Genomic DNA, 23649 nt, shown 5'->3' with positions numbered 1-23649 from the left:
TGACTCGAAGCTAACTGGCGTGACACGCCCGGGGGCATGGATGCGCATGTACCTCCATGGCAGTCATTAAGACAGGCCGGGCCTGCGTTACGCCTAACGTATAAGGTGTTGGATTGGATGTTAGTCCTACCATCGCACTCAGCAGCACATGTACATCAAACACGGGCTTCGCAACGGCGCGGTCTGAGATCCGATCCAATCCAGGTACGGGGTTCCGCCTCGTCGAATCCTATCGAGGCTTGCTTCCCTGTTTTTTTTTCTCTTTCATCCCATTTTTTCACACCAGCCCCCAGCTGGGGAGGGAGAGGGAGACAGAGTGCTGTAGTAATAATGGACATATTAATTAATTAATACATCAGCATCAGCAGAGGAAGCGGAGTAAGATCGGCACAAGGCGCAGAGAGAGGAGAAAGGCGAGAGAGAGAGACACACACACAGAGAGAGAGAGAGAGAGAGACAGAGACAGAGATCAGGACCTGCCTTGGGTAGCAGCGCAGTGCGTTCCCACCCCACCTCGACACACATCCCCCGCATCCCAAGTCGCAGGACTTGGGCCGCGTGCTGGACCACGTTAGGTACGCTAGGTACCTGACCAGTCTCCCTATTATAGCACGGCGATGGGCTGTTATACGCGCACCGAGATAGCGATAACGCGATAAGCTACCTAACCTGCCTAGCCTATCCATCCCCTAACCCAGGTACCTCTCTCACTTACCTAAGGCAGCAGATGCCGCGGGCCGTACGCATGACAGGCGAGTGTCGTCAGTCTCGACCGGAGGCGAGCGCGCCGGACCGGACGGTGTAGACGCCCAAGGTTTTTTTTTTTGCTACCTAGTGAAGAGGGGGCAGGCGGGAGGAGGACGAGGAAGCCGAAGGCACACACACACACACACACACACCCATCACCACCACCACACATCGACACGGGGCCGCCGCAGAGCCAAAGTCGGGTGCGAATTGGATAGATAGTCAACTATCGCTGTATTTATTTATATTTATTTATTTATTTGCGTAACCCCTCCCCCTTCCCCCATCTTCATTGGCCATCGTACGACCCGTCGCCCGCCCGCCATGGACCCGCTTCCGCTCACCATGAACGCCGTCGTGTTCGAGGGCCCGCGCAAGGTCTCGCTGCAGCAGAGGCCTGTACCGAAAAGTGAATGCATTTCCAGCTGGCCCCCTCCCCCCTTTCCCCCGTTTCTCAGCTCCCCCCCTTCCTCCCCGACCCTTGCCGCAACGGGAAATCCGACGCGACTCGACGGCGTCTGACATCGCCGTATAGTACAACATGACGGCGACGTCATAGTCAAGGTCAACGCGACAGCTCTCTGCGGATCGTGCGTACCATGCTGCCCTCCCCCCCCTTCCCCCTTGCCCCCTGGCATCTACGTAGTTACGTAGACGGCCTAGGCCGTGCTGTTCCAGCTTCTGATCCCTCCGCTCCTCGGCCTACGTAGGGAGCTCCACGTCTTCCGCGGCCACCAGCCCTCGGGCACCGGCTTCGTCATGGGCCACGAGTTCACCGGCGCCGTCGTCGCCGCCGGCGCCGCCGTCAAGACCGTCGAGATCGGGGACAAGGTCGTGTCCCCCTTCACGACTTCCTGGTGGGCACACCCGCGCCTGCATCACCGCCCTGCGCAGTAGCCTGTTAACGCGTCCCCTCCCCCCTTCTCCCCCCCCCGAAGCATGGACTGCTTCTACTGCAAGAACGGCTACACCTCGCGTTGCGTGCACAGCCTGCTCTTCGGGTCCGAGAAGCTCGACGGCGCGCAGGCCGAGTACGTGCGGGTGCCGTTCGCCGACGGCACCGTCGTGCGCGCGCCGGCCGAGATCGACGACCGCGCGCTCGTGCTCATGGCCGACATCTTCCCGACCGGCTACTTCGGCGCGCGCAACGCCTTCGCCGCCCTCGGCGCCGCCCAGGACCCGACCGACGCCGTCGCCGTCGTCGTCGGCTGCGGGCCCGTCGGCCTGTGCGCCATCGTCTCCGCCCTCGAGTACCGCCCGCGCCACCTCTTCGCCGTCGACAGCGTCGAGAGCCGCCTCGAGCTGGCCAGGGGCCTCGGCGCCGAGCCCCTCAACTTCGCCAAGGACCGCGACGCCGTGATCCGCCGTATCCGAGAGGTCACCGACGGCCGCGGCGCCGACGTCGTCGTCGAGGTCGTCGGCCTGAGCCCCGCGCTGCGCACCGCCTACGACGTCCTGAGGCCGTTCGGCTTTATCAGCAGCATCGGGGTGCACAATGCCGAGGTGAGGCGGGGGCGACACTGGGGGGCGTGCGCAGCTGTATAGATGGTAGTGGATCTGACGTCGCTGACTCTCTGCTCCCAGATCCCGTTCGATGGCAACGACGGGTATAGGTTCGTCGACCCGCCTGATACCGTGCGACGAAGCCCAGCCCCCCCCCGACTGACTGACCGTGCGTGCAATAGCAAAAACATACGACTGCAGATGGGGCGATGTCCCGTCCGTGCGATATTTCCCGACGCGCTCAAGGTCCTAGCCAAGAACCAGCATCGCTTCAGGTAAGTTGGCTTCGTCGTCGGAGCGCCACCCACGTCATTCTCGGGCCAGCCGCATGCGCGCACCCGTCGGTCGACGGCAGCTAACCTCGGGCTCTGCGCAGCTTCATGTTCGAGAAGATCATGCCCCTCTCGATGGCGGTGTCGGGATACGACCTGTTCGACAAGATGCAGGTGCAGAAGGTGATCTTCACGCCATGACGGGGCGCGGGTAGCACCGTGTCGCCGCGGTAGGGAGATCGGGCGCTCAGTTCTGCCGGGGCTTGACGATGCCGTCGTGCATGAAGTAGTAGACGACAGTAGAGTCGGCGTGTACGGTAGCCAGTAGCAGCCTCTTGACGCGGCCCGGGGCGGTCTCGGCCGGCGGCGGCATGGAATCGAAGACGCTTGCAAACGCCCTGAGCGTCCACTCCTCGGCTAGGTGCGTAGGCAGGACCCATTCGACGGCGGGGGTCTCCGGGATGCGGCCCTCTGGGCCCGGGTAGGCCTTGAGCATCTCGATCTGGTCGTCCGGGTGCAGGTAGAGGCGGCGCGGGGGCAGGCCCGAGATGAGAGGTCTCGGGAGGGGCGAGTTGTCGACCGGAGAGTGAGTCAGGATCTGCAGCTCGGTCCAATCGTGCTGGCGCCGGAGATTGTCGAGCACGGATGCGGCCAGCTGCTCGACCTGGCCGCTCGTCTCAGCCATGGTAGGTCGCGCCGCGGTAACTGTCGTCGTCGAGATTGCGAATGTCTTGCTTGCACAAATGAATAGACGGGTGCTACGATGGGGTTGTTGTTGTTGTCGTGGTTGTCTTTTTTTCGATACGGAGAAACCTGGCCGAGGACCCTGCTGGCAACGTCGAGCCCGAAGACTAGAAAACAAACGCTGGATTAGGTAAAGCCTTGGACGACCTAGGGCGGTGTGCTGGGGCAGTTCCGGGGCAGTTCCGGGGTGGCCTCGTTAATTCGATACCTGTCCCTCAATTGCATGTGCATTTTGTGTAATGGGCAGGTAGGCATTCCTGGAGGTAGGTAGTGTAGCTTCGTTCAATCTATCGCCCCTCTTCAAGCCACCTACCTAGGTAACCCACGGTAATTTAACCATTATCTAGCCCGGACGACTGCTAGATTAACTGGTGTCTAGATCGCTGCCTCGATAGCTACTACGTGCGACTCATATATCTCCATAAATGAAAGCGTTAGACACAGCTGCTCATCAGACCTCAGGTGTATTACCTGCCTATGTGGTTGCGTGACCAGCTCCGTGTCGCTTCTCCACCACCCATCCCGCTTGGGTAGTAATGTGGCGATACGCATAGATAGATTGGCTACGTAGATCGGTAGGCCGGTGTCCCTTTCGCCTCGTCGGACCTGCATTCGATGTGAGGTTTACTAGATGACATCACAGCCCGCCGGGTTGGGACCGGCTTCCGCGGTCGCGGATACGGACACCCTGGGTGCGTATAGGCCTGCCGACGTGCGGACCTAGGTAGGTAGGTAGGTATGTAAGTGGGTTGGTTGACTACCTACGTAGGGAGGTTAGGGCCTAACATCACAGACCTCCATCACACCTCATCACCACTTGCTAACCCGCCTGGGTCGGTAACAGGTTACCTAGGTATGTAGGTGGCTACGATGGGGTGGGCGTGTGTGTGCTCAGGGTGTCGGGAATCGCCTTCTCGATGCTTTCGACACGTACCTAGTAGAGAGGGCCGACCGAGTGTTCTTGAGGCGGCCGAACTTGCGTTGCGTGGCACGTGGCAGCACCAAGTGCCACCCACCGGCGCATGCTACCCCAAGCCTATTGGCACATATTACATAGAGAGGTAGGCCTCGATATGTGTCTACCGTATCCGATTTGCACGGTTTGGGAGGCGGGGAGGGGTGGTTGTTTGAAACGCGAATCACGTCGGCGCAGGGCGTGCTGCATACCTACCTAGGTACCGACCCGTAGTCGTGGATGTCGACACCAATAGCAACATCCATCATCACAGCGACGTGGGTGGCGCAAGGCCTGTCTCTTCTTCCCTGCTCCCCCTCTTCCCTCGCCCTTTTGGCTAGGACGCGGGCGGAGCGGTAGCGTATGCAGTACGGAATCTAGAGGCGTGTATGCGCTCTTAGGTGCGCAGTAGGGCCTCTCTCGACGACGCATCGTCGTCGTCAGCAAAAGTCCATCCGCCCCCCGCGCGTAGGTGTGCCCGATGACGCACGCAATTGGCCGCAACCAGCATCCCACACCGCGTGTGCGTGTGCAATTTGCGATTTGCGCTTGAGGGTTCCCGCGGTTCGCTCCCTTCGCTCTCGCTTTCGCTCTCTGGGTGGCACGGGGCCGCTATCGTGGGTGTAAAAGTCTAGCCCCGTCGATGGGCCTCACTTCATCTTACTGACTCTCGACGTTACGGCCTTTACCTTGGTGCAACTTTGACATCTGCCTCCTGTGTATGCAGTTAGGTGCTATATCTTACCTTCTGTCCTTTATATCTGCTTTGACCCTTGCCTTAGGTAACTTAGGTAGGTAAGCAAGGTATATGATCTGGTCTCTCGGTGTGATCCAATCCAACCTAAAGGGCGCACATGCCAAGGCAAACGCTGGATTATAGAATGATGGGCTCCTAGATACCTAGGTAGGTAGACAACAAGTGAGTATATGTAAATTATACCTACCCTACCAGGTAGGTATCTGTTTGTAGGCAGGTGTAGGCCGGTATTATACTGTAGGCAGGTATATTTTCGTACCCGACTCTAGAATAGGTGGACCCGGTCCGAACCTCCAAGTCTTGACCAACTCAAAAGGTCCTGACTCTCTCTCCTCCTCCTCTCCTCTCTCTCGTCTGTCTTATGCGCCAAGGGGACCGCGCCCGTCGAATCCCACCTACGTCTATCCCTGCTCTGTACGAAAAAAAAGTGCGAGTGTAGACGGGAGGTAGTATTCGTATGCACGCACTACGTCGTACATCCTCTTCTCTTCGTACTACGCCTCGCTATTCTGCCGTGTTCCTGTTTTGGTCATCATTCAGCGTTTCCCACCGAATCGACCTCGTTAGTTTCCGAAATCGACCCCCGTTCTGGCCGCTCTCTCTGCCTCCTTGTTCTTCGGCCCTGTCTGTCTTTTTCCTGTTTCGCTACCCGAGTACGATATGATCTCCCGAGATCTGCTGTCATAGTTCAAATAACATCCGCCTCGCTCCCGAGTTACTCGATTGCCACTACCGTCTCGGCTATCCTTGCGCCGCTCCTCCATCGCGCGCGGCCGACCATTGATAAACCCCCCCTCGTTCGTTCTACTGCCGCCCCCATCGCTGTCCGAATCCCGTCTCCGTCGCTCAACGCCCGCTCCACGACTCGAGGTCACCTGAGCTACCCATTTCGAACGCAGGCACAACCACAGTCCGAAGATGACCTCGGATTCGCCAAGGGCATCCAAAGATGGACAAGACGACAGTGTTGAACGAGCCACGACAGTCTCGACGGCAACTGAGCCGAGCGCCTCTATTCATCAACGCGCGCTGATCCCGCCGCTGCAACCGCAGGAGGGAGTGGGCGCTGCGCTCGGCTCCAATGCGGCCGCGCTCGATGTTCGGATGCACGAGTACCCCAATGGCTACCACTTCCCGCCGAAATACCCCATCAAGGAGAAGGTCCAGATGGGGCTGGTTGCATTCTGGGAATTCTACAACACGGGCTTCGGGTTCTTCCTCGTCATCTACTCACTCAACATCATAGCCTGGGGCGGCATGCTCTTCCTCCTGCTGTGCAATGCCGCGCCGGCCATGTGCTGGGTAGACGGCATATTCGACTGCGACCACATCGATTCGCCGCGACGGATATGGATAGAGACCACGTCGCAAATCCTGAACGGGCTGTTCTGCGTAACCGGGTTTGGCCTGGCACCCTGGCGCTTCCGCGACTGGTACTTCCTGCTGGCGTACCGGCTCCGCAGGGACCAGAAGGCGTTACGGACGCTCGCGGGCGTGCATAGGGGCTGGTTGCGTCTGGCCGGCTCCGACCAGCTTCCCGTACACCTCGGCCCCAAGAACATCGAGGAGACGAACATAAGCTATCACGTCGATGCCGTTCCCTATCCCCTCAGCGCTATATCCGACCCGCCACCGACCGGCGTCCGGGCGCCCCCCACGACGCTATGGAAACTAGATTTCGTCGTGTACTTCAACGTAGCCAACACCTTCCTCCAGTGCGTCCTGTCGGGGTTCATGTGGGGCCTGAACCGCTACGACCGGCCGAGCTGGTCCACCGGCCTCTTCGTCTGCCTCGCGTGCATAGCCGGGGCCATCGCCGGCATCATGACAGGCGTCGAAGGCAAACGCGTCAAGGCTATCGAGGGCGTCCCCCTGACGAAGAGGGACATAGAGCGGCTGGCACACGATAAGGAACTGGGCATCACCCATTATAATAATATCAACGACAAAGACCTCGAGGCCGAGAAGGACCGGAGGAAGAAGGGCAAGAAGTGGTTCGGCAAGGCCGAGAAGCCGGGTCTCGGGACCGACAACGAGAGACAGGCGTTTTGCGATTAGGCCCGGCGTTAACGGGAGGGTTCATACATAGACAGTATGCCTACATCATATCACTATACCACTGAACTGAACTACATTTTCCCATCTGACGCGATGTAATCAAGCTCCATGCTGTCCCTCTACCACCACGGCTGCCAGCGAAAGCGATGTAAGTACATATATATGCATGCATACGTAGAGGTCCTATGAGCAGGCAGCTGAGCATCCGGGATTAAATTAGCAATCCCCTAGTACACCTCTCAGTGTTCGAGAGTGATTCTTTTTCTTCTTCCCCTCTCTCTCTTCACAGGTGCTCTAACGCTCGCCTACTATGTATGTCGGCAGTAGCGGTCCGCCAACCGCAAGAACTAGGGACAAGCTAGCTGGCTACCTAGGTAGCTAAGCTCTCGCAGGTGCCGAAGGCGACTTGGGAGGGAGATTCAGCGTGCAACCGTGGCTGGCGGGACGACGTACGCATGTGACGGCGAAAAGGGGGCGGATGGCAGACGGCTCGCTGATCACGAGGTGGCTCGCGAGACGGAGGGGGGCCGTCTTCTCGCCAACCACCCCGTCTCCCGCGCTCGGGTCATCAGCCCAGCCCCCAGGTACCCGATAATAAATCTCCATCCATTAGGTAGGTGTGCTTCGTAGGCAGACCCAGCGGCGAAATCTGGTCCTGATAGCTAAGTCCCCTGGCCACCTCGCGTCCTTCCTGGCAGAGGTGGAAGCTGAGAGAGGGTCGCGTTACGGCGCCGAATTGAGCCCGCGGATTCGTCGCCAGGGGGGTAGAAATACCCACCTAAATCATCAGACGCTGCGAATATTGGGTGCGCCTTATAACCTTGTACACGTATTTATGCAACAGTCGGTGTGCTTTGCATGGGATGGGCACCCAAGGTAAGGAGAGGTAGGTACTTCTCATGCACCGAGCTGTAGGTACCTCCTCCTAGGGTAACATCCTAGGGTGCCTATGGTAAATGCCTGCGAACGGAAACCCCTGTATCCGGCATTGCCTCTCCAGATTCCCCGTAGATTCCACTGCCATAGAACAAATGAGGCGAAGGCGGTAGGCAGCTGACCCAAGCGGCGGACAGCCTGCGGCTCTACCTCAGGCATGTACCTCGTACGTACCCTGGGTACCGAATAATTGCATGCTTTGTGCATGCAGCGAGAGAGGCACGGGCGGATGGCGTAAATGTGCGAGGGCGCCCCTTATCTCGTCAGCTTATCAGCCACTCGTCATCTTGTCCGCCCCTAATCCCGAATCATGACACCGACCTGAGACTGGTTCCCCGTCCCTTCTCGGAGGGGACATTGCCATCTCGGAAGCTCCTCTTAGCTCCCTCAACCCATCCTCTAACTTGACCTATCCATCATCACTTTTGTCCTCTTTGGTTCCTTACTTTGGAAAGCATCTATTACCTGTCTAGTCTTCGAATGTAGAGAAGGAGGGTGTGCATTGGACTAGCCTTCTTCTAGTCTCCGCCTGTCTTGTTGCTGCCTCTGATTCCGTCACGAGACCCCGATCTGAGAGCGCTGTAATCGCCCGCGGTTCGAGTCGCCATGACGTCCAGGGCGCTCGTCCCCTTCTTGGTGGGCATGATGTTGCTCACCGGGGTCTGCAACACCCTCTTGACCAAGTACCAGGTAGGCCTGCCGCGAGACGGATAGATGGGGCGTCCAAGAGAGCGATCGCGTAGCTAACCGCGTTTGCCCGCCTCGTGGGCACCGCGCGTCTAGGATAACCAATGTGTCCGGAATTGCGACGACCCCGACCCCGCGAAGCGCCGGTTCTTCGAGCAGCCCGTGCTGCAGACCGCCCAGATGTTCTTCGGCGAGGCCGGCATCTGGCTCGTCGTCGGCCTGAGGGTCGCGTACCAGCGCTTCGCCGAGTGGAGGGCAGCCGCTGCCAAGGGGTACCAGCCGATTGCCAGCAGCGACGCCGCCGCCGCCGGCCGCGCCAGTGGTGACGACGACAACGACGACGCCGCTAGCGTCACCTCCGAGAACGCGCTCATCCAGCCCTCGACGAAGCGCCGCCGCGCGTCCCGCGGTCCTGACGGCCTGCTGAAGGGCTTCGGCATCCTGCTCCTGGCGTTGCCCGCCTTCAGCGACATCATCGGCACCACCCTCGTCAACGCCGGCCTGCTCATGGTCGCCGCCTCCATCTACCAAATGACGCGGGGCGCCCTCGTCCTGTTCGTCGGCCTGTTCAGCGTCGTCTTCCTGCACCGCAAGCTGCACCTGTTCCAGTGGGTGTCCCTCGTGGGCGTCGTCGCCGGCGTCGCGCTCGTCGGCCTCGCCAGCGTCATCTGGCCCGACACGAGGGTCAAGGTCGTTGGCCAGGTCCTGGGCCAGGCCATCGAGGACGCTACTACCGACGACGCGCTCCGTGCTGCCCTCGGCGTCACCTTGATCGCCGGCGCTCAGATCTTCACTGCCACCCAGTTTGTCCTCGAGGAGTTCCTGCTCGAGCGCTCCAACATCGAGCCCATCGAGGTTGTCGGCTGGGAGGGCCTGTTCGGTCTCGCCGCCACCCTGCTCGGAATGCTCGTGCTGCACCTCACCATCGGCAGGACCGACGCCGGCCGGTACGGCATCTTCGACATGGTCGAGGGCTTCCGCCAGATGACGGAGTACCAGGTCGTCTGGTCCACCAGTCTCCTCATCATGGTCTCTATCAGGTAAGCTATCCCCGTCTTTCTCTTCCCGCCGAAGCAAGGAACCCCCCCCTTTTTTTTTCTTGCTAACAGGTGGATTAGCGGTTTCAACTACTTTGGTTTGTCGGTGACGCGCAACGTCAGCGCAACGTCGCGGTCGACGATCGACACGTGCCGGACGCTGTTCATCTGGATCGCCTCGCTGGGGCTCGGCTGGGAGACGTTCAAGTGGCTGCAGGTCGTCGGGTTCGCGCTGCTCGTCTACTTCACCTTCCTGTTCAACGGCGTCGTCTCGCCGCCTTTCAAGTTCCTCCGCCCGGCCGACGACGAGCCCGTCGAGGAGCTGCTCCCCGAGGAGCCCATCGAGCACAACTAGAGCCGGACTGGTCGATAGCTACGACGCGGGCTTACTGCTCGAGCGGCTTGCTGGTTAACGTAAATATGCTTACTCGCCGGCATTCGTCCGCGGGGCCCTAGCACGAGCGCGACGGGCCCGGCTCGGGTCACTCATTTTGGAAGAGAGCGAGGGCAGGCTGCGTGTTCGAATAGGGGTTGCCGAGCGCTCTTTTATCGCTGTCGTCTGAGGGTAGGGAGGTGTTGTTTGTGTCTGTGTTCCTGCATCATCTCTGGGCGTTGGAAGGCGTTGTCATATATATTTTCGCCGTCAATCCTTGTTTTTGGCCGGGGGGGGGGAACCTCTGCTGTCTCCATTATTGTGTACCAACACGAGGGTTATGGCCGAACGCGCTCCCCCCACACACACATCCGCTTAATCGACCTTTTCTATTCCGATTTGCGTCGTTTGCTTCCACGCTTGCTACTACCTACTACTAGCCACTGCCGACGCTCGCCCGCCTTTGGATAGGATAACGAGATAGAATTCTTTGCTTTTCTTTTCTCTCTTCGTATGGCTAAGGCTGGGGGGAGTCTTTTTCGGATGGGTTTGTACCGCTACGCTAGACATACACGCACGGGAACGTTGGAATCAAATCAGTTTGCCTAGTTTGCCTAGCTACTCTCCCCCTTTTACGGGGAGTTCCCTTGACGTAGATGGTGCGAGTGAATGGGTGTCCTGCGTGTCTGCGATTTGGACGTAACATGCCTCATATCCCTCTGCGCGGGTGTAGAATCGACCAGGCCACGGAGGAGGGGAGAAGTTGAGAGCCAGAGACCAGACCCGTCCTGCTCCGAGACTAGGGCCTTCCAGGATGCGTAGGGACATGCTTGGTGGGTTACGTTGGCATGGGACGCGTAGACAAACCTACGGCTTCCTCTACGGCGCTACGAGCCCACTCACACGAGATGTACCGAGCTCCCGAGAAGCAAGGGGCACGCCAGCTAGGAGATGTTCCCAATCTATTCTGCTAGTGATGTCGAGATTAAAAAGAAAAGAAAAAACTCACTGCGGAGCCGCACGAGGGCCGCTCCTAACCAAAAGAAGACTGCTCAGAAAGAGCCCGTAGCCGCTCGTCTAACCCCTAACCTCTAGGGACAGTCTGCCATAGGCTCACCACAACCTCCCCCCCGGCCTCAGGTGCTGACGGAAGCGCGCACGAGAATGTATGGGGAGGTGAATGCCGTTTCCTTGTCGCTTTCCCCCTGCTGCCAAGATCCCGCGGAATAAATAAGCAAACCTTCTGGAAACCTGCAAACGCCTGGCCGATGCATGCTTCAAATCCCCCCCCCCCCCCCCAAAAAAGGAAACACAACGCGTTGACTATCTCTAACCTCTTAAAACGTATAATATCGCCACCAATGATGATCACGTGGCGCCAGCCATGGGGGTGAGGCTGGCGTCGTTGATACTTTCGGACCGTTTACTCGTTGGCCCGGCCGCTCTGGCTCTAGTCCGGCCGGTAACATCGAAGGCCGCCCAGCTAGCGTCTAGCTGACGTTGCAGAGCAGCTCGGCCTCGAGGATGAACTTGCCCTCTTTGTATTTCTCGCTCGACTCGTAGGCGCGGTCGTACTTCCAGCCGACCGTCTCCTTGCACTGCTTGCAGGTGATGTCGCGCACGATGTGGCGGCCGGTGGTCATGCTGCGCTCCGAGGGCTCGCCCTCGTCGATGTTTACGACCGTGTTGAAGAGGTAGGCCTTGCCGTGCTGGCCGCGGAAGTTCTGTTTTGGTGCGCGAGAGCGGTAGGTTAGCAGACGAGGCTCTCACCATCTTCGGTTTTTTTTTTCTGGCTGTCTGGCATCTGGCAGGGCGTGCGTGAGTGAGAGAGGAGGGGAAAAGTGCGTCATGGGATGCAGATTAGGATGTTAGCTCGGCGGAGGAAAGCAGGAAGAAGAAACGGAGGTCGTACTCGACTAATGATCTCCTCGTGGTTAGCGAGGTGAGCTTTGCATTTCTTGCATCCGTAAATCTTGCTGCTGTTAAGGTAGGTGTTGTACTTTAGACCCATGGTGCCGTCAAGGTGTGCGTGTAGAATCGAGTGAGGGATCTCGCCGTGGTCTGGTTAGAGCCCTGTGGCAAGTACCACGGTATGCTGCGTGTATCGTAATGCCGGATGAGTGCGTGGGTTAGTGGGCGTCGGGGCGAGATGATGGAAAGTAAGTCGGCACGCCAGACGTGGGGTAGAGCCTTGCGTGTAGGAAAGAAGATGCTTAGCCGTCGTGAGGAGGGGGGGGAATGAGAATGAGACGCCGAGATGTGCTAAAGCGATGTTCTGATCGATGTTCAGAGCGACCTTCGGCGTAGGTGGTGAGGCTGGCGCAGGCGGCGGAGGCGGGAGGTTGTTGATGGATGTGAGGTCGAGAGGTGATAGGTATCGAAGCCACCGGGGCTCCTTCCCCCAGGTTCTTGGCCTACACGAACGTCAGTGCCTGGAAAGACATAGGTACATTCCAGATGTACCCACGATAAGGCCCCTGACACGGGATGGTACGGTCCTACAGGTAGGTAGAGGTACCGTAAGTGATTGATGTAATCTCTCCACATGGCATTACATAAGAACCTCCTATTCATTCACCATCCGATAACCTCTCGTATGTCTGTCCCGGGCACCTCTGTAGATTAGGTACCTTGGGTGCCTCGTATTTATATACATGCCTAGGCACCTTGGGTACATACAGGGCCCCCCATACCTCCTAGGTACCTAATGTGTCGAGCCTCCATCGCTCAACCCGGCCCTTCTTGTATGATAGGTACCTGCCTTCCTAAGGTATGTAGGTAGATAGGTACCTAACCTACCGCTACCAGGTACCTACACCTGCCTGAGATCTACCTCGTGGGTGCCAGTCCACACCCCATTATAGGCGAAGGTTAGGTAGGCACATATTGCCTCTATAAAGTGCCTGCCTATAGTATATAGAGGTACCTCTCTATATAGGAGGTATGTCCCTAATATATGTGGACTGCCCCCAACACAGGTACAGCATCCCTACCGCCGGCCCGGCTCGAAAACCTCAACTCTTCCGTAGAATGTTACCTGAGGGTGATCACACACACACACACACACACAAGACTACAGCTCGGCCAGTCGCAGCGCCGCGTTCGGCCCAGAGATACGACCCAATCCTGCCAAGGCCTAGCAGCTACTCGGCACGCTCAGCACACGTGGCGCCCGTGGTATAGCGGGAGCCCGCCGTGGCGTATTAGGATGCCGTCGCCGTAGACCTGCCCGCGCACGGCGCCAGCTAAAATACGCTACCATGTATGCGCCCACACACCTAAAGTACACACGTAAGCTATCGCCGAAAAACAGGGCACTATACGGTTTCTCGCATTCTAGGTTCTTGATGCAACCCACCCCTCGTATCGGTACGCTCACGTATCTCGATCCGTGTGGTAGCACTGGGGAGAAAGGGGGGGTAGGGGGAGGGCACCCCAAAGCTTCTCTACACGTAAATGATCCGTCCAAGCCTCACTTGCTACGCGTACAATGCAGGCCAGGCACAACAAGTCCAACAACCTCGAACCCCCGCATCCCGCTTATCGGCTGCGAGTCGACTAGGAAGAATTCCGTAGCGGAACTCGAATCGTAACGTCACGGACCTCCTGTGCTTGCTTAACTATCCCCGACAAACGGGTCGTGTTCGCCTGGTGAGCTAGATAGGAGGAATATGTGTGGCTTTCCCGTCCTACCCAAAACATCCAGGCATACGTGTAATGCGTCGACGAACACACACAAATAAGCCGGATTCAAAATCACTCAGGAGCGAGGAAAAATACCACTACGTGCATCTTTTTTTCTCTTATTTTAACGAGGCCGCACAATGTTTCGGTTTCATGGGGAATTCGCTATTGGGTTGCCCCAAGGTGGGCGTCTGTAGTGGTGGTTCGCTCCTGGTCGTATCGGTCTATCCGGTCATGGCCATGCACAGTCTGCATCGACTGCGATCGCCGCGGACGAAATATTTACATGAATCTGCTTTCGCACTAAGGAAAAAGGGGTTGAAGAAAAAAGGAAATATACAATCAAACGTAACACCCGTCTTATACAGAATAGATCTGGATTCCCAAATGTAGATCTTGAGTTTCCAAGGGGCTCAGGGGTGCTAACTAAGCCCGGCAAACGCTCCCTCTACCACGAGAAGGCCTCCTCGATGAAATCGATGCTGCTGCCGTATTGGTTTTGGCGCACGGCTTGCCGGACCTCGTCGCTCAACGCGCCGGGTCCGCACACCGTCACGCCCATGGTCCCAACCTGGTGCTCGGCCTCGGACGCGATGAGATGCTCGATCTGAGGTCTGCCGGGGAACATCTGGACCGTAGACGAGGGGCTGTGGATCTCCTTTGTCGAGCGCGGCCTGCTCACGAATAGCATGATGCGCAGTACGTCTCGGCGTTTATCCATCGCTAGAATCTCCGTCATCCACGGCCGAATCCACTCGAGATGTTCGGGGCTCTGCAGGATCCATACGAGCACCACTTTCCGCGTCGCCACCGTCCCGTTGGCGAAACCCGCAACCAGGTCTCGAACGTGGGGGACTGCATGAGTCACGCCCACACCGCCCGCGAAAAGCATCACCGTGCCGTACGAATGCATCATGTGGTCTCCGCCGTACGGCCCTTCGACGAAACACGTCGTTAGGAGCCGGCCATCAGGAGACGCTGCGGCCCTTTGGTACAACGTGTTGGTCATTCCGGTTCTGGCTCGGATGATGAATGACATGCTAGTCTTGCGCATGGCGAGCACGTCCTGGCGGTTCATAGCTAGTTTATCCGCAGTAAAATCCTCGGCTTCCTCGCTCCACGCCACGGAGAAGGGGTGGGACTGCCAGAAGCTGATGGCCGGCATATACAAGTACGCGTGTTGGCCAGGGCGGAAGGTCCAGGGCCGTGCCATCGTCACCGTCAGGCGAACAGCATTGCCGGGCAGCGCCTCCACCAGCGTTCTCGTCCCGCCCCTGCCGATGTTGTGGTAAAAGACGCGTACCATGCGGAGGAACCTATCGGCAACCCAGATGGGGATGACGGGGATTAACCACTTGATGGCTTCGATCTCTCCCAGGTCGAGATGGTACCAGAGACCAGCGATCGCGAGCGCGGCGAGCGCAATATGGAAGAGCTTGAAAAACTCGTAATAGGCATGCCTAGCAATGCTAGCAGCCTGGAAAAAGATGGCCACGAAAGCGCAGGTGCCCTACACAATGTTAGCGAAATACATCTAGAGAAAAAGGGGGGCGGGGGCGGGTGGTAGATAGAACTTACAATGAAACCCCACATCAGGAATGGACGCGTAACCGAATTCTTCAAGGCTGCGGCCCATCCGTTGGTAGCTGCCGATCCGGCCCAGTACGCGAAGGTGTGGCATACCGCCTCCAGCACCACGATGCGTCCAAACCAGCGATGCAGCAGGTTGAAGGTGTCGAACGACATGCCGAGAAGGCCGATGAGGGGGTTATTCCGACCGGCCATGATGAATAGAGGAATCATGTTGACGGTGGCTAGCGTGCCGCTCCGGTTTCTCAGCTGCCTGCAGGCATCGACGTAGGTCGCGGCCCAAGGAATGTTGATGACGCAGAACGCGACGTTGGTAGCCAGGTAACCCAGCAGGAAGAGGAACTGGAATCGAGTAGGCAGTGTGCCGACATTGATGGCGCTGCTCAGCTGAAATTCGCGATTGTGACGTTTCCTGAAGAGAGGAGAGTAAAGGATGTTCCTCTTGATCCACGAAGACTTGGTGGATGGACGGACGTAAAACCGCTGTGTGCTATTCGTGAGGCTCGTGACCGTTCGGATGTACCGGACAAGACCAGTAGTTAGACGCCATATTACGAGGGCACCCGAGACGGCGCCGCACACGATCAGTAGATAGCGGGAGAGAGACTCGTTCTCCATCGCGGGAGTCCATCCTGCCGCTTGCCCCTCACCGGGCGCCGGTGCTCCAGACATGGTGAGTGTTACGGCTGTAAGTGAATGTGATCTCGAAACCAGCCCGTTCGGAATCCCGACCCCGAGTCGATAAATAGCCGCACAATCGATGATCACTAGGATCAGACAATCGTCGCAACAGAATAGGAAGCCGTGCCTCTCGGAATCTCCCGCCGCGGAATATAGGGAATGTACGAAGACAGCAGCCAAACAAGGTCAACTCGAATGGCCGATGCGATTTAACGAAGGCAAGTAACAGCCAGCTGCCAGTAAGTCGAAGTGAACGAGGCTCGAGTCGTCTCCTGAACGGCAACCTGTTGCGGCTTAAAGGGGAGGAGGGTGGGGAGCTTCGTAGAAGGGCCAGGTTAGTAGTGCCGGACAAGTTTGTATTATAACAATAGACGTCCTCGGGCGCTTAGATGGTGACCCTGGCTTGAAAGGAGCGACTGGATGCTCAGGAAGGATGTGCCCACTAGGAAGAGTGCTTCTCAAAGAAACACACGACAAGGGCTTTGTTAGAAATGAATGAAAACTGGCGATATCAACCCCCCGGTCAGTCTGGCAGGGGAGGAGAGAGAGAGAGAGAGAGAACGCGAATAACTTGGTTGGAATGTGGCGAAAGGTAGCCGTGACGGGAAGAAGCCAGGAGGATCGGGGCGGGCGAGGTCGAGAGAGAGGAGGAGGTGGTGGTGTTGTTCCGTAGCCAGCGCTTGCGCTTGAGATATATGGGATAGGGAGCGGGATTGGGTCCTGAGCAAGGTGTGCCCACCGGCGGCCCCATTAGGAGGGTGGAGGGTTGGAGTGTGGGCCTTCGAGATAATACAACGCCCGCACGAGAGAGAATGGCGCATGGGCTGGTAGAGGGGGGAGGACCCAGCAGACGGGGGGGACCCACCACGGCCGCGTACCACGTAGCAGCACAGACATATGCGGTGCCTCAGCCAACCTGGGGCATGGGCGGATTACGTAGGCTGGGCTTGGCCTGGCGATCAGTGCCGGTGATTGGCGGCGGGAGGGGAAGGGGACGCACCTATTATGCGGTTTTCTCACGGGTAAGCAGGTACCTCTGCAGGTACCTCTGCGGCCAGTTACCCGGGCAGTACCCGGATAAGTACCTACCTACCTTAGATACCTACCTAGGTACATCAGGTACCTACACGCAGGTAGGCACAGGTAGTCAGGCAGTCAGGTACCTGATGCAGGGTAGGGTTACCTACCTAGGTAGGTATCGCACACCAATCATCGCAGGCCGTCCCCTGAAGATCCGAAGAAAATTGGCCGTGGGTGCGCCCGCTAGAGATTACGCGATAACCTCCGGACGCTGGTGGAAAAGCTTCATGCAGGCGACCAGAATGTGCGCATGCATACTTGCTGCGGTACCTACACTAGGTATATTCGGTACATCAGGGAGGGCTCAAGTCGCATGGGTACCTAAAGTACCTAAGTTGTACTACCTACGTGCTAACGTGGTGCCCAAGGTACACCCCCTCAGGCACGAGAGGTACCGTCTATCTTCGCCCGAAGGAGGTATTGCCGCATGGGGAGAGGCTGGCTGAGACAAACCACGCCGGTCTGAAAATCTGAATTTTCTTTCCCTGCCAAAGCATCGGTCCCGGCGCCGATAGTCTAGTCCCATCCACCGTCCCTCGTTTGTCGTGATCGGATCCGCATGCGAATCGAAAAAGCAGGCAGAAACCGGGACGACACCAACTCTACCCACGTACAGGTACAGCCCACATGAATGCGCGGGGATGCAGGTATACAGGTACGATATACTACGATATACTACGTAGTGCATATCTGCATCTCGACAGGGCCATGTCCGCCGCATAAGGTGGGATGCTGCGCCCGATGCCAGGTAATTTCGCCTCTGCTCCCCTCCGCCGCTGGCGTGGGCTGCCAAGCCCTGACTAGGATGGGCCGTCAGAGCGCCAAGGCGAGGTACGTTTATTAGCTGCGGAAGGAAGAGAAAGATTTGCCGAGTGCCTGGGAAGATCGACCCAGGCCCCGACGCGGTAGAGGTACATCCCTGCCAGCTCTCTTCCTTTTTTTTCCCCCTTCCGCGCCAGACCCGAGGTGGTGGAAAGTATCCTCTTGTCTTCCCAGTCTTCCACCGTTCGTCGACCACCTTCGTCTGCACTGGACCGGGGCCGATCTTGGAGACCCGCGTACGTATATACAAGTGTGCCATGCGTTGTGCACTCTCCAGCCTCGTACCCGTGAAAAGCATCGCGATCGAAAAATATGGCTTTTTGAAACGAGCCCAGGCCGCTTTAGAGGACGGGGATTCTCTGCAGCTAATCACTGCTCGACACCGCCCCGGCACTGGCCTTTAGACGGGACAGGGAGCCGTCGCCCACCAGCCAATCATGCCCGGCTGGAGGCATCCTGCGTGCGCGGCCGTTGACTCGAGTACCGTCAAGACTGAGACGAGAAGAGAAAAATCACCACGAAAGCAATCCGTCCCATTGCTTAGACTGTATCGTGGCGCTATATACGCGTGTACATACGTGCTCATACGTACTAGTAAGATATCTTACTATTTTCCCCTTTACGACCCCTTTACGACCCCTTTCCACACGACAACGAGAAGCCACCTAGATACACACGCGCTGCGCACGCTGTAGCATACGGCCTGGTCAACCCGCCTCTAGGTATTTGAGACACACCCTGGGACAACTCATCTCTCGCCGTCTGTTCACATTCGCACACATCGACCACACTCTACCCCAGGCCAATCCTAACCCTGCCTGGGTAAAAAAAAAAAAAAAAAACAAATATATATAGCTCTACAGTGGTCGTGGAGCCTAGGCTGCCCCGACGATAGTGAAACGCGCTGTTGCGTTTCCGAGAGAATATCTACACACCACCCATTTCCAATCAGACAGTGCCGCCGTGCTCAAACGGAAAAAAGGCCGCAAGGTAGGGTCGGGTGAGTATGCCTAGCACACTTTCTTTCGGACTAACGCGACGACGACATTGCTACCATGCACATACGCAAGTAGTAATATGCGGATCGTACCAGTCTTCTAGTCGAATCCATACCCTTCCCTGATCCCTGACCCGAGACCGTGTATTCTGCATTCGACACGTTACGAGCCTCACGTTGCTTATGCGATGATTGTGCACCAAGTCAGTTTCCTCCCAGTCTAATACGTGCCCTCACGCAACGCATAGTGGCGTCTACGTTCGTCATGTCCCACCAGGCACACCCGATGCTGGCAGAACAAAGCTATACCTGTAGAACCACAGGCAGGTATGCATGCTATACCACCCATAGTATGTATGCCTTGCAGTACACACACCCATACACCCCCAAACGGAAACAAAACACCGAAGCCCAACATTAAACCGACAGAATTGCATTTCAAGTCATCACCAGCTGGCCACGAAACCGATCGCAAACCGGCTGCAAAACGAGAGCAACGGACAGATCTAGACCATTGTCGACGGCCTCACACTTATCTACTAGCGTCCTCAACCCACCCCCCCCTCGTGTTCGAAGAAGGCCGGGCCAACGGCCAACGTTGTTGGCATGGCAGAAGAAACACGGTACCGCTCGATATCCCACGAATAGCTGAGCGCCTTTCCGTCCCCTGAAAATGAAAAGGGAGAAGAGCAGGATGTTGAACCGACTTTCTTAATTCGACCTGTTTCATGTTTCACTCACCGTCCGACTCTCTCGATCTCCACAGTTGTTTTTCTTCTCTAAGGATGAGCACATGGATTCCATTTCTGGGTCGTCGATCGGCCCACCACCGATGGCCCGCCTACGAACTATGACCTGATATCGGAAGAGGTTCTCTTTTTTTAATCTCCCTAATATCAACCATGCGACCTATATGCCATAGGAGGCTCCCCCGCCGCTTCTGACTATCTATAGTATATGTGCACATGCACACCTTGTTTATTCAACGGCGGGGATACCGCCCAGGATGCGAGATCCCGTTCCCACGGAACGCCGTCTTCATATAGTCCATCCTCTCCCCACCCCTCTGAGAATTCATCTCATTTACATGCGAACGCTCCCGGTCCCGAACTTAGTGACTGTTGGGGACGTTGAGTATGCGCGAAGATAAGCACTGGTGGTAACAGGGTGTAGGTACAGCATGCCGCCGTAGAATTTCGTGCAACGTTTCTTCCCCGACGGGCAGCAACCAGGTCGTCACATGCAAAGCTCGTCGTCGCTGTACTCGCACCCGTTTAGACTGCCTCTCTGGCTTGCCAGGCGCGACCGCAACTTAGGATTTCGCGCAGTCCCCCCCACGCTCTTCCTTCCTGGCTTATTGGCCACGCCGCATTGCTGGTTCTCCTTCTCCGAGTCGAGCTCGTCCTGCGATAGGTACGCAGATCCTGATTGAGAGGCAAACCCGAGACCTTTACTGTCCCGGCGCGAGGAGGAGGTCGACGACGCGACGCCGCCCGTGGCCGCCCGTGGCTTGGTGTGGTGTGCGTGTTTCTTCAAACGAAAGCGCTCGGCTACAACTGCCACAGGGTCCTGGTGGGCCTCGCAGAGGCTCGGTTCTGGTCCCTGTTCTATTTCGAGACTTGGAACGTCATCTGCGTCAGCCCATACCGCGTCCTCGGATTGGAATGCTCCCTGTTCGTCGCTGATGCTACGATCCACACTAGGTGCGGATGGCGATGGACTACCCCTCGCCCTCGCCAGTGCCCGTGTCTGGGGTGGTCGTCGAGTGATGACGGGGCTTGTCGTCACCCATTCGCCTATAGTTTCCTCCCAGCGGTAGCCCGTGAACAGCGAGCGCGAGTCCAAACGAGAGCCTGCGCCATTCCCTGCGGCGGCCAGGGAATGGTTTGCGGCTAGCCTTTCGGCGTAGATGAAGTCCTTGACGTTGTTGGTCTGCTGTGCCAGGGAGAAGGCCGCAACCGCCTTCAAACTGTCCACGACTTCTCGGTCGAGCTCGAGACGTTCGATCTGTCCGAATATAGTATCGAGGCAGTTGTGAGATGCCTGCGACATGCCGCGTCCGCAGTTGCGAGCCACTGCCGATAGGAACGAGGCCATATCGTTGAGACGGTGTCTCGCCTGACCTCTTCGCGTAGACTTGGGCTCGACATTCTGACGCCAAGCTTGTTCGACAATGTGTTTGAGCTGCGAGCTGATGGCGTCACTCTGGGCGTGACTGGAAGATAGGAAAAGCGCCATATGCAGTAGGTCTCTGCCTAACCCGTGCCGCGTAAACCTTGACGACTCTAGATGGGCTAAACATGATCCGATGATGTACCTGAGCCGATCGCCGATGAGGCCTATCTTCGCGATCTCCGCCTCTGATACGCTGGGCGAGCGGAGCTCAATCTCGCCCAGCGAACACATAGCGGTGAGCACCGTCAAGGCACTCATCAACGTATGGTTGTTGGCGATAGCCATGTCTTTTTCTTGCCGGGCTGCCTCGACCCCGCTGGCGGGCGTGCGCCTACGGCGACATAGTAATAAAACGGAGCGATACATAAACGCGACAGCATCGATAGCCGCATCCGCCATGGACAAACGTCGGGTAGCCAATACCCATACCCGCTCGAATCCCCGCGTCGTAAGCCAGTCCTGCGGAAGGTTTCCATCAGATAGCAACCGCGAGTACTGTCGAAAAAGGAAGGAAGGGCGATCGAACTTGTTAGCAAAAGTCCACAGCACCGACAGGGGCTGGAGATGGGGCAGCTCTGCGAAAGAACTGTCCGGCGTCTTCGGCTCGGAGAATTGGCGGCCGGCCAACGCCGCAAGAAGCTCCTCCGCCTCCAGCAACGCGCCGCTTCGGACGCAAAGATCAAGTAGCAGCTGTGAGAAGTCATCGTCGAACAGTCCTTCCTCGATCGCCAGTCTGACCGCGTTCAGTCCGTCGGCCCGAACGACAACTCTGAGGTGTCTCCACCCCCGGTTGGACCCGATCGAGTCCAAATAATCGTATATATGCGCCGAAGCGTCGACGCCATCGAGCGTAGATACCGTGCCGTTGTGTTCAGCCTCCGTCCTCTCCCAAGCCTCGAGCTCCCCGATGTATTGCGGCACTTTCCGTAAACAGATGTCGAGGAACGACCGCGGGCCCCGAGCCGGGCCAGCATCGCACCGCGTCGCCTTTAGGAGCGCTTCCAGGCTCCTGTAGATTGCCTCTAGATCGCCGAACCTGCTAGGCGTTGACCGGGCCCGTAGCTTTGCCAGGCGCTGATCAAGTTCCCTTTGCCGTGTCACCGGCCTATTCTTCCGGCGTGGCTCACCGCCACCGTCAGCGCCCGAATTGTCGCAGTTCGCAGCGGGCTGGCCAGGGGCCGCGGGGGATGGGACGATGTGACCGCGTGCACGTCGCAGCAACGGCGTAGCAGCGACGATCTCACCGGGCGCTGGGATCCTTGGTTCGGGTCGGTTCAGGCACGTTGCCGATTCTGGCCCCTTGGGGTTTTTGGCCGGCGCAGACTGCTCCCCCTCGAGGTGAGAAGACCGCCTCTGGGAGTAGGTGAGGCGGATCCTCTTCCGTGGCCTGAGCCATCCGCAGTAGGCAATGCCTTGCTGCTCAGCCGCGTCGAGTTCCGCGTCTTCCTGGGTGAGGTTATCTGCGGCGGAGACTTGTGTCGCCGCGGCGGCGGCATCTCTCCTGAGAGAAGCAATACGCGAGAGCAGCGGCCGAAGCAGGCGCTGGCAGCGCGCCGCGGTCCAGGGCTGGGAGATGTCGCCCGGCTTATCCGGCCTGGACACGAGACGCCTAGGCTTACACGGGGTGGTGGGCTCGTCGGGAGCCATGGCGGAGAGCGGCAGCGGCCGCTAGTATACTGCAAAGCAATGCCTACGGATTTTCGTATTGGGTACGCGTATTCGTTAAGACTGCATATAAGCTCGGGTGGAGCGCACTCCCCGTGGACGGCGATGATTCCAGCACCGCCAAAGCATACCAGCGAAGCGTGTTAGAGCGCGGTAAACTCGGTAGAAATAGGCGTCAAAAACGGTTTCGCCCTGCGGTAGGCAGGGGATGCTTCGCAATAATAGCGATGCGGCGTAGGGAGCCAAAGGAGAATACCACCAACCAAGCAAAGGGAAAACGCGGCGCCGATGCGCATCGCGTAAAATGCGTAGGCAGGGAGGTAGTAGGTAAGCAGGCATAGATACGATGCACATACCAACCTACGCACCCGCGCCTATGTTTAGGCTGGGATCCTACCGGAATGTTTACTTTGTTTCTCAATTGGGAATGGGGTTGTTTTGTTTGCCGGATTATGTAATGAGACGGAATCCCATTGGCTCTACTTCCAGACGGCAACTCTGCTGTTATCGTGCCTGGCGTAGCCTGCAAGAGGTACCTATGTAGCACCTAACCTCGGGTGAAGTGGATAGGGATGAATCCCATAGCAGAGATAGGCGCCTTTATATATACGAAGTACATAATGTACCTAAGTTAGGGTCCGCTAGGTGTAGGTACCTAGGGTATCTATATATCCTGTGTTAATTCTATCCGGTGCTAAGGTCTGGCAGCTCGCTAAACTAACCTATAGAGCCACACGTGAATACCCCTATCGACGCTCTGCCTAGGCATTAATTCCATGGCCGTAGAGCGGCTTTCTTCCTGGGCTTCTATGCATGGGACGTGCGGCCATCTAGTATAGGGGGTACCTACCTAACATACCTGAGGCGTAGTCATAACTACCTCCCT

The 23649-nt window shown here is 57.6% G+C and overlaps 7 protein-coding genes across 7 annotated transcripts; 3 read left to right on the top strand and 4 right to left on the bottom strand.

The window, feature by feature from the left end:
• Window positions 1-833: 833 nt before the first annotated feature.
• GGS23DRAFT_568658 (putative alcohol dehydrogenase) lies at window positions 834-3377 on the top strand. Its single transcript, XM_051516412.1, has 7 exons — window positions 834-1156; window positions 1283-1337; window positions 1458-1604; window positions 1686-2250; window positions 2332-2360; window positions 2433-2525; window positions 2627-3377. Exons 1-7 carry the CDS (start codon window positions 1072-1074, stop codon window positions 2721-2723), a joined length of 1071 nt encoding a protein of 356 aa, XP_051371903.1. The 5' UTR covers window positions 834-1071; the 3' UTR covers window positions 2724-3377.
• On the bottom strand, window positions 2754-3552 carry GGS23DRAFT_57498 (tRNA-splicing endonuclease subunit Sen15). Its single transcript, XM_051516772.1, has one exon. The coding sequence runs from the start codon at window positions 3205-3207 to the stop codon at window positions 2770-2772; it is 438 nt and encodes a 145-aa protein (XP_051371902.1). The 5' UTR covers window positions 3208-3552; the 3' UTR covers window positions 2754-2769.
• Window positions 3553-5217: 1665 nt separating this feature from the next.
• GGS23DRAFT_568648 (uncharacterized protein) lies at window positions 5218-7119 on the top strand. The gene has a single exon (XM_051516411.1). It carries the CDS (start codon window positions 5897-5899, stop codon window positions 7034-7036), a length of 1140 nt encoding a protein of 379 aa, XP_051371901.1. The 5' UTR covers window positions 5218-5896; the 3' UTR covers window positions 7037-7119.
• Window positions 7120-8110: 991 nt separating this feature from the next.
• GGS23DRAFT_57285 (uncharacterized protein) lies at window positions 8111-10709 on the top strand. Its single transcript, XM_051516654.1, has 3 exons — window positions 8111-8662; window positions 8756-9699; window positions 9778-10709. The coding sequence occupies exons 1-3, from the start codon at window positions 8579-8581 to the stop codon at window positions 10049-10051; spliced, it is 1302 nt and encodes a 433-aa protein (XP_051371900.1). The 5' UTR covers window positions 8111-8578; the 3' UTR covers window positions 10052-10709.
• Window positions 10710-11249: 540 nt separating this feature from the next.
• On the bottom strand, window positions 11250-12740 carry GGS23DRAFT_568643 (yippee). The gene is made up of 3 exons (XM_051516410.1): window positions 12537-12740; window positions 11982-12483; window positions 11250-11793 (listed from the first exon to the last, which is right to left on the bottom strand). The coding sequence occupies exons 2-3, from the start codon at window positions 12078-12080 to the stop codon at window positions 11560-11562; spliced, it is 333 nt and encodes a 110-aa protein (XP_051371899.1). The 5' UTR covers window positions 12081-12483; window positions 12537-12740; the 3' UTR covers window positions 11250-11559.
• Window positions 12741-14173: 1433 nt separating this feature from the next.
• GGS23DRAFT_57216 (ferric reductase NAD binding domain-containing protein) lies at window positions 14174-16262 on the bottom strand. Its single transcript, XM_051516609.1, has 2 exons — window positions 15332-16262; window positions 14174-15263 (listed from the first exon to the last, which is right to left on the bottom strand). The coding sequence occupies exons 1-2, from the start codon at window positions 16013-16015 to the stop codon at window positions 14202-14204; spliced, it is 1746 nt and encodes a 581-aa protein (XP_051371898.1). The 5' UTR covers window positions 16016-16262; the 3' UTR covers window positions 14174-14201.
• A 3846-nt stretch (window positions 16263-20108) lies between these two features.
• On the bottom strand, window positions 20109-23162 carry GGS23DRAFT_57189 (uncharacterized protein). Its single transcript, XM_051516594.1, has one exon. It carries the CDS (start codon window positions 22743-22745, stop codon window positions 20160-20162), a length of 2586 nt encoding a protein of 861 aa, XP_051371897.1. The 5' UTR covers window positions 22746-23162; the 3' UTR covers window positions 20109-20159.
• Between the last annotated feature and the right edge of the window lie 487 nt (window positions 23163-23649).

This window comes from Durotheca rogersii (assembly GCF_024521655.1).
Source record: "Durotheca rogersii strain YMJ 92031201 chromosome Unknown GGS23scaffold_10, whole genome shotgun sequence".
NCBI classification, from domain to species: Eukaryota; Fungi; Ascomycota; class Sordariomycetes; order Xylariales; family Xylariaceae; genus Durotheca; species Durotheca rogersii.
This window is presented reverse-complemented; position numbering and strand designations above follow the sequence as displayed.